Source organism: Megalobrama amblycephala, linkage group LG6 (genome assembly GCF_018812025.1).
Source record: "Megalobrama amblycephala isolate DHTTF-2021 linkage group LG6, ASM1881202v1, whole genome shotgun sequence".
NCBI lineage: Eukaryota > Metazoa > Chordata > Actinopteri > Cypriniformes > Xenocyprididae > Megalobrama > Megalobrama amblycephala.
This window is the reverse complement of record NC_063049.1, coordinates 23697168-23707095: the sequence shown is the minus strand read 5'-3', so window position 1 is coordinate 23707095 and position 9928 is coordinate 23697168. Positions and strand designations below refer to the sequence as shown.

Sequence of the window (9928 nt, the reverse complement as noted above, 5' to 3'; positions counted from 1 at the left end):
TTGCTTAGAAATTAACAATATCAAATTCACAGAAGCAAACACCTGTTGTCTCTGCTATAATACTGAATTAGATTAAGGCTACTGTGCAAGAACTAATTGTTCATAAAACCCCCATTACACATCTGGGGCCGTATTCACAAAACATCTTAAGGCTAAAAGTAGCTCCTAACTTGCCGATTTAGGAGAAACTCTTAAAAATAATGGGTTTTTGCTCTAAGAGTATTTCACAAACAGTGGCGATTTCTTTAAGACTGCAAGGGAAGCTCGGCTTCCCTTATAATGTCACAAAATTAATGGTCAAATATGTACTATTGTATTAACATTTTATTGACTAAAAATGCGTTAGAAAACGTTCATCTCAAAGACGAGTTCGTTCAGAATCAGTTACATATAGCAGGTCGGCTGACTCGATTTCCTTCTCATACATTCCCGCAGCGTCACAGTGCATTTCCCTATTGAAGCCCAGCGTCCATTGACTTCAATGGGGCTGCTTTGAACGGTTTTTTTCAGCGCTTCGAAACTAGACGGTCATTGGATAAATGCTGCGATTATGTCCCGCCCACGGACGCTCAGCGTCTCTGGGGGTGAATGGGGAGTGGGCTGGCCCGGACTCCGAGCTTCTGCGTGATGATTGGAGGGTCTGTCGAAAGACTGCATCTCCTTTTGACTGACAGCGATTCTGTACTATAAGGAATCACTGAAGCTATTCGCGCTCAGTCCCATCGCGGATTTCTCAAGTTCAGTCGAAATAAAACTGCTGCAACCTATTTCTTTGATATTTGCTTGGCGAAATTGCTTGATTTTCATCATACATTTAACACAATTATATGAATTTACTTTTAAATAAATAGATAATTTTTTGATGTAGGCCGAAAATGAGCTTCCCCTCTCTGACAGACCAGTAGCCGCCACTGTTCACAAAGCATTTTAGCGCTAAAACTAGCTCCTAAGTCTGTGAAACGTTAGGAGTAGTCAAGAGGACTCTTAAGTCACTAAGACCAAATCACAAACAGTCCTAATCCACCCAAAGACACTGTACACCATTGAGACAATAGTGATAGAGCCTTGGGTGCTGAACTTTTTCTTCATAAATGCAATACATTTTGATTTATAGATTTGAATCTACAATGAGGCGCCAAAAAAAATCTTTAACAAATAAATAAATATTGTCTGATTACCTGTGCCAGTGGTTTTCATGAGTTCACACTTACAAATGATTGAATAGAGTAAAAAAAAAAAAAAAAAAAAAATATATATATATATATATATATATATATATATATATATATATATATATAACTGTATATACTAGTTTAAGTAGTGACACTTAGCCTACATTTTAAAACCTTTATGGCAACAATATGGCAACATTTTATTTTGACAATGGCAACATTTGTATTTTAAAACCTTTATTTTAATATGGAAACATGACACCTCATTCTACAATATTTCTATGATTAAATCGCTGACTCCTCCCCCATCAGCCAATCACTGTGTGTATACTCCATAGCAACGAGGTCAACCCCACCCTTACTCTTAGCTTAAGACTTCAGTCTATTCCTTAGTAAAAGTTTGTCTCAGCAGCTTTGTGAATAGTTTTTAAGAGAAAACTCTTAGCTAAGAACTTTTACTGCTATTTAGGAGAACTCTTAGTGCTAAGATAAAATGTTTTGTGAATACGGCCCCAGGCCTTTAGTTAACTGATTTGTAACAGGACTAAATGCTTTTAAGAAACAAGTTTAGGACCATTTTGTCCTACTAAGTCCAACTACTTTGTTCCACTAACAAATGTTTTTATAATCTGTTACATTGTATATAGCACTTTTCTCTACCCACAAAGCACCACCAATGTGCAGAGTCTACCTGGGATGAAGCGATGGCAGCCATAGTGCTCCAGAACACCCAACACACAACAGCTTATTGGTGGATAGGAGATAGTGTCAATCATCATAGATGGGAATGATTAGGAGGACAGAGTCCAATGGGCAAGTTTTGGCCAGGATGCCAGAGTTACACCCCTACTCTTTTCGAAGGACATCCTGGGATTTTTTTTTTATAACCACAGAGAGTCAGGACCTCGTCTCATCCGAAGAATGGTGCTTTTTGGCAGTGCAGTGCCCCATTACTATGCTGGGGCATTAGGACCCACACAGACCACAGGGTGCCTCAAAAATTGTGTCTTGTTCTCACTTCTGCATATTAAATAGGTCACAATAGGTTACAAAACACACAAGTGAAGCACCAGATTTGGTGATTGAGATTTGAATGTTTTTGTGGATGTTTTGAAACTTGTCATCTGGTGACTATATGCTATTTTTGTACAGAGAAGAGCAGTGTGAACATAACTCTTGTTATGTTAAATGGAAGAAAGAAAGTCATATGGGTTTGAAACAACACAGTGGTCAGTAAATAATGACAGAAATCATCTTTGGGTGAAGCTAATCCTCGCATGTCTACTCTGATTCACTTACTACTGTGACAATTTATAGGCTTAATAGATCACTGAGATTACACATGCTAGATCACTGTCTCAGTTAATATGGGTTGTTACATTTTTGTATCAAAACATATAATGTGCTAAAAATGAAAATAACAGTTCTTTATTACTGACTTGCAATTCCCTGACTGGCCGTGTTTACAATGTAACACATGTTGCTGTAATCACAGTGCCCTCTGCTGGAGAACAGAACTAAGGGTTCCTGTCACATGTAATGAAGGATCAGCATGTAAAATATCCTTTTTGAACAGATTTTCTTATTCAATAGGCCACATGAGAAGGTTTTATTCAGGGCTGTTTTCTGAAAAGCATAGGGACATGGTAGGTGGTTTGAAAATAATAAAATAAAACACAAAATAAAATAAAATAATAAAATGGCAACACTTTACAATAATGTTTCATTTCTTAGCGTTAGTTAACTACATAGGTTTTGTCACTAGTTAACAAATAATGAACAGTACTTCTACAGCATTTATTAATCTTAGTTAATGTTCATTTCAACATTTATTAATACATTTAAAAAAAAAAAAAATTGAGAACATTAGTTACTGCACTGTGAACTAACATGAACAAACAACAACTGTATTTGAATTAACTAAAATTAACAAAGATTCATGAATGTTGCAAGAAATACATTTCTCACTGTTAGTTCAAGTTAGTTAATAAATGAACTAATGTTAACGAACGAGACCTTATTGTAAAGTGTTACCAATAAAATAAAATGAAATAAAAGGTGTGCATTGCTGATGAGAAAAATATTTAATTGAATTATTTAATTCAGTGTCTCTTATGCCATTCATTCACAATGTTGGCCTACTATAAAAAAGCTGACATCATAATTCTGGTGAAAATTTCAGGATAAAATAGACAAAAGGAGGAAAGACATACATACTTTAGTCAACCACAGCCTATTACCATGATCATCTCATCAATATGATGCAGTCAAAACAGAGCACAGCTAACATAGATCTATGCCATCTAACCCACAGAGGAAGCTTCTAATGAACGTATGTTCCTGGGTTGTCCAGGAAATTATTGATCTTCTTTGCCACGTCATCAAGCTCATTAGTATTGCTGTATTTCAGAAGGTTGTGGGATCGTACAAAGTAATGCCGGAGATAATGCTGACTAACACACTTGTGTAGTTTTTGCACCAGCCGTAATACGCATCCCCTGAAGTCTTTCCAGTCCCTGGTGCAGGGGTACTTCTCACATGTCCAGAAAAGCAGCGTCTAGATGAGGTAAGTGGGAAAAGTGTGTAAACTTGCTTTCGTATACAAGCAGTATGGTGTTTCAACAGCCACATTAAGTTAAATCACAGGAAAGATGATAGGAAACAGATAAAGAGCCTGTTTCAGTTGGGCTGGTATACCTGTAGATGGTAGGCAGTGATGACGGGTTTGCTTCCAGGGCACCAGATGTCCTCCTTGAGCTGTCTGACCACCCAATAACACTTCCTGCGGCAACCGCCGTCCTCATCTATATTACTCAACAGCACCTGCTCTGCCCGTGAGAATGACAGCAGCCAGTGGTAGTTTGATGTGGCCATTAGATTGAATCCAAACGACTGCAGGGAATTTATCAAGATCAGCATTGAATTGTATGTATACAGTACTCAGGCCATTTTCTGTTTACTAATCAGTTTATAATTGATAAATAGTTAATAATAAAATAATATTAAAAAGTTGCACTATTTATATTTTCGAATTTATATTTTGTATATATTATTTTATTTTATACATGTTTTAATTTTTTATTCCATTTTATTTTGATAATATATTTTGAGTGTGTGTGTGTGTGTGTGTGTGTGTGTATATATATATATATATATATATATATATATATATATAATGTTTTTGTGTGTGTGTGTGTGTGTGTGTGTATATATATATATATATATAATGTTTTTGTGTGTGTGTGTATATATATATATATATATATACACACACACACACACTTAAAACAGAGTAACAAAATATATAATTATATATAATTATATATGAGTGTGCAGACAGACAGACAGACAGACAGACAGACAGACAGATAGATAGATAGATAGATAGATAGATAGATAGATAGATAGATAGATAGATAGATAGATAGATAGATAGATAGATAGATAGATAGATAGATAGATAGATAGATAGATAGATAGATAGATAAGCAAAATAGCTCTGTAAAAAATATAATATGAAAATAAAACAGGTTAAACTTGATTTGGCTACACTTTATTTTAAGGTGTCAGTGTTACAGTTTAATGCATTTAAGTATTGTGTAATAACAGTTAACATGTACTCACTTTAGGGTTTGGTTTAAGGTTAGTTGCTTGTAAATATATAAAATTTACTGTTAATACTGTAGTAAGTACATGTAACATATAACAAAGTCACAGTAAAATAAAGTGTTACTTAAAATGTATTATATATATATATATATATATATATATATATATATATATATATATATATATATATATATATATATATATATATATATATATATATATATATATACAGTACAGTCCAAAAGTTTGGAACCACTAAGATTTTTAATGTTTTTAAAAGAAGTTTCGTCTGCTCACCAAGGCTACATTTATTTAATTAAAAATACAGTAAAAAACAGTAATATTGTGAAATATTATTACAATTTAAAATAACTGTGTACTATTTAAATATATTTGACAAAGTAATTTATTCCTGTGATGCAAAGCTGAATTTTCAGCATCATTACTCCAGTCTTCAGTGTCACATGATCCTTCAGAAATCATTCTAATATGCTGATCTGCTGCTCAAGAAACATTTATGATTATTTTCAATGTTGAAAACAGTTGTGTTTTTCAGGATTCCTTGATGAATAGAAAGTTCAAAAGAACAGCATTTATCTGAAATACAAAGCTTCTGTAGCATTATACACTACCGTTCAAAAGTTTGGGGTCAGTAAGAATTTTTATTTTTATTTTTTTGAAAAGAAATTTAAAAAATGAATACGTTTATTCAGCAAGGATGCATTAAATCAATCAAAAGTGGCAGTAAAGACATTTATAATGTTACAAAAGATTAGATTTCAGATAAACACTGTTCTTTTGAACTTTCTATTCATCAAATAATCCTGAAAAAAAATATTGTACACAAATATTTTGTACAATTGTACACATTAAATGTTTCTTGAGCAGCAGATCAGCATATTAGAATGATTTCTGAAGGATCATGTGACACTTAAGACTGGAGTAATGATGCTGAAAATTCAGCTTTGCCATCACAGGAATAAATTACTTTGTGAAATATATTCAAATAGAAATTTTTAAACTGTATATATTTAATATTTCACAATATTAATGTTTTTTACTGTATTTTTAATTAAATAAATGTAGCCTTGGTGAGCAAACGAAACTTCTTTTAAAAACATTAAAAATCTTAGTGGTTCCAAACTTTTGGACTGTACTGTATATATATATATATATATATACACCCACTGACCTTAATACAGCGAGCGCGCTCTGTGGAAGGCCATCTCCGAAAGAGCCGGGGCCACCGAGCCCTCCTCGGCCAGTAGTTCATTAGCTCCACTGTAGGAACCAGTTCCACCTCAATTTGTGCCTCTGATGTTTCCACAGCAACACGCACCACTGATCCAACTGATTCCAGCATACTCACTTTACCTGTGAAAAAAAAAAAAAGGCACAAAAGAAATGTTGAATGAACCACTTTAGTGCACATTTATGCTTAACATGATTTACTCAAAAAGGATTTATTCCTGGATTCCACATCCTTATCGACCATGAAGATTTTAGGATTAAGTTTAAGGGTAGAACCAGGGTTAAGGGCTTGAACAACATTCTCATCGACCAATTTCTCTATGATCTTGTTTTTTTGTTTTTTTTTCTTGGGTAGGAATGTTGATCCAAACTTTAACATCACGTTGTGCTATATGGTGTCCATGTGTTTGCAGAAATGTGTTTACCATCAACATATTGAACCTGTGGATCACATGAGAGAGAGAGAGAGAAAAAAAAAAAGACTTTAAAAGCTCTGTCTGTCAAATCAGGAGCGTTTTAAACTTCACACTATTTCATTCTAAAGATTTCCTTTCATGGAATCTCCACTGATAGCTGCAAACAAGCTTTCATTGATTGCAATCAAAATACTTACAGTGGGATCCAAAAGTCTGAAAACACTTTTCTAATGTAATACAGCTGTTTTCATTACAAATAATATTCTAACAATTTGAGAGAAAAGTTCAATTAAACAATGCTGTTAATGTGGCTAATGTCAGAAATTAACATAATATGATTATTAAATAAATATTAAAACATTTGTCATATATATATATATATATATATATATATATATATATATATATATATATATATATATATATATATGACCCTGGACCACAAAACCAGTCATAAGTCGTACAGGTATATTTGTAGCAATAGCCAACAATACACTGTATGGGTCAAAATATCCTAAAAAATCATTAGGATATTAAGTAAAGATCATGTTAAATAAAGATATTTTGAAAATCTCCTACCATAAATATATCAAAAATGTATTTTTGTGAGTGGATATGCATTGCTAAGGACTTCATTTGGTCAACTTTAAAAACGATTTTCTCAATATTTACATTTTTTTGCACCCTCAGATTCCACATTTTCAAATTTGTATCTCGGCCAAATATTGTCCTATCCTAACAAACCATACATCAATGGAAAGCTTATTTATTCAGCAAATCTCATTTTCAATATTTTATTAACATATTATATTAACAACTTATATTAACATATAATTACATATTCCAGCATTCTAAAACATTTTCAGATTTAAATTATATTTTAGGTCTCAGATTTTCTGTGTGAACTTTCAAACCTAACTGTATAAAACGGCATAAATTAGAGAGATATCAGCAAGTATTTTACCACTGTCAGCAAAAACCCTTGCAAATGGCTATAGTTATGGAATCTACTATACGATATTAAGATTGTAGGTATAGCGTAACAAACGATCAAAACAATAAAATGATGGATGGATAGATCTGTAATCCCAGAACAGTTGCATATCAATAGAATTTTGAGATTTTTCATTATTCACCAATGTGTGAAAACAAAATAGCCTCAAAAAATGGATAGAAATCTAATTTAGAAATGTCTTATCTCTCCTGCTGTGCGAGTAAACAAGGGGACACTATAAAAACACTAACTTGTTAGTCCGCAGGTCTTTATGGATGTCTCCAGATGCTTTTTGAAGACGTTCACCACCTTGGCTGGCACAATATCACCCTCAATGGTCATGAGAGAATCCTGCCACTCCTGACTCGGGTTGACAAAACTCTCCAGCTCCAGCCACTGGTAAAGCTTTTCTGGCTCACGGACCGGTGAGAGGAGACGAGACCCACTCAGCGTGTAGTAACGCCACTGACGTGTTCGCCTCCCCTTATAACCCGTCAGGCCCTGCAGAGGCACCGAGATCAGGTACAGAGTTGGACTGAGCACCTGCCAAAATGAGCCATAAATCTATCAGTATATCCACAAAGCAATGAGAAAGCGGCTGTACAATATAGATTCGTGTTAAAATGATACTACAGCAGACAGTTTTGTTGCTTACTTGGATGGCGGGGTTGTATGCACATCTTCCCCGGAGTAACGCAGACCATTTTGAAACTAAAGCTGGCTGGTCCTAAATCGGATTGTGGACACCAGAGGAATTACGATGTTACAAAAGCATCCATGAAATACAGTTAATATTTGTATAATAGACAAGAGGCCTACATGAAGTATTACTTTGAGGCTGGCATTATGAACTCCAGAGTTTGCAATGGACTGGAAACGAGCATCCTTTGAGCTGATCTCAGCCGTAAGATCTTTTATGATTTTCTGCACATCTTCTACTGACTTTGAAACCAGCCGATGTCTGAGATCAACCTGACAATAACACAGACCTCCATTAATACAGAAGAACAAAATGATCTTGTAAACAAGCCAAAACAATGTCCTTTTTCTTTAAGCTATCTGAACTAAATAAATATAAAATACAATTATTTAAGCTATATCCAAAGCTATCTAACTGCAAATGAAATAAACTAAACTAAAATGTTAAAATAAAAACCATAAATCAACAAAAGTTAATTATTCCGATCTCACTACTCAATATAACCCATGACGGCATAAGTAGGTCACCTGATTTTGCAAATAGTTGTCCAAATCTTCATCTGTGAAGTTGGTCATTTTGCAGTCTATCCTTAGGATCAGTGTTTTCTTTGAATGCTATTTTTAAGTCTTCTTTCCAGCAGCAGAGCTTGATGTGAGGCCTTTGTGGTCCTTTTTTGCAGTTCTTTTGTGTCCCAGTGTACGTGTGACACAGATTGCACGAGGGAAAAGCACTTCAGCAGAGAGCCATTGATCTCACAATATTGATTTCTGAGATGCTAAAAAGCTCCCATGTTCCTCTGGGCAAACCAGTTCACCAATTGCTTACTCACATGGCAGATCACACTCATAGAGAAATTTGAATGTAAACATTTGTTTCATTTTAATCTAGCATCCATTAGATGTAGGCGGTACAACTAGATAACACTTTCTAAAAATTGTGCTTTTATATATGAGATTAAATATAAATATGATATAATAATAAAAAAGAAAAATCTAAGACCACTTTGAATCTTGGGATTAGGAGTGAAGTTAAAGTTTAGGATTTTGAAAAATGTAAAAACAAAGAAAGGTTCTGGCATAAGATGAGTTCATGCAGCTTGAGCGCTGCTGTCATTACAAAAAAGAGGGACAAAACCAAATATAACATTGTTATGTTTAAATTCCAAATAGAAGCACTTAGAGACTTTTGTGCCCCTCAGAATGTCATTAGCTCATTCACCACAATTCACTACATGTGCATGAATTGGCTGGCTTCTTACACAGTCCAGTTTAGAAGAGGTCATGTGAACGCAATATGGAAAAACATTGTTTCAATCACTTGCACTCCACCCATTAACACACATTAACCTTCTGCAGTCAGTGGTGGAGAGAAAGTTAACTAATGTCATCTGGGCCTGGCTAATTAATAAGGCAGTGCAGTACCAACTTATTAACATCATAAATAGTTTGCAATTTATGCAATTAGAAGGAGCAAATGATGAACCTGCTGAAAAACAAAAACAAAAAACAAACATCTCAAACCAGACTGGGCTGCATTTCTTAAAAGCATCGTAAAGCTTAAGTAGATAATAGAACGGTCTCTCAACTTAGCGCACAATACTTTTGGGAAACACACCCCTGGATTGTTTCCAGAATGGCCACATTTTCTCCGGACTAAATAACCGTACAAAGAGGACAGCAGCAGATATGTCCTGCACAGTGGATGAAACAGTGAATTTTCAAAAATGTATTTTTAAAAGTGAAAAAAGCCTGTTATGAATGTCTCTACAATTCAGCTGTTGATTTTT

The 9928-nt window shown here is 34.3% G+C and overlaps 1 protein-coding gene across 2 annotated transcripts; it reads right to left on the bottom strand.

The window, feature by feature from the left end:
- Positions 1–3241: 3241 nt before the first annotated feature.
- Positions 3242–9881, bottom strand: mab21l3 (mab-21-like 3). 2 transcript variants are annotated; one of them, XM_048193497.1, is made up of 7 exons: positions 8670–9881; positions 8262–8414; positions 8098–8169; positions 7694–7985; positions 5974–6155; positions 3870–4064; positions 3242–3729 (listed from the first exon to the last, which is right to left on the bottom strand). In XM_048193497.1, exons 1-7 carry the CDS (start codon positions 8715–8717, stop codon positions 3496–3498), a joined length of 1176 nt encoding a protein of 391 aa, XP_048049454.1. In that variant the 5' UTR covers positions 8718–9881; the 3' UTR covers positions 3242–3495. The 2 variants fall into 2 exon arrangements, with proteins under 2 accessions (XP_048049454.1, XP_048049455.1); XM_048193498.1 differs by having other exon boundaries at positions 8274–8414.
- Between the last annotated feature and the right edge of the window lie 47 nt (positions 9882–9928).

Bases quoted from the DNA above. Each gene is read 5' to 3' on its own strand.
- mab21l3 (XM_048193497.1), bottom strand. From the start codon at position 8,717: ATGACCAACTTCACAGATGAAGATTTGGACAACTATTTGCAAAATCAG. The intron at 7,986-8,097 runs GTAAGCAACAAA...TCATTTTGGCAG, and splicing joins CATACAACCCCGCCATCCAA to GTGCTCAGTCCAACTCTGTA. The intron at 6,156-7,693 runs GTTAGTGTTTTT...TTTTTTTCACAG, and splicing joins AAAGACCTGCGGACTAACAA to GTAAAGTGAGTATGCTGGAA.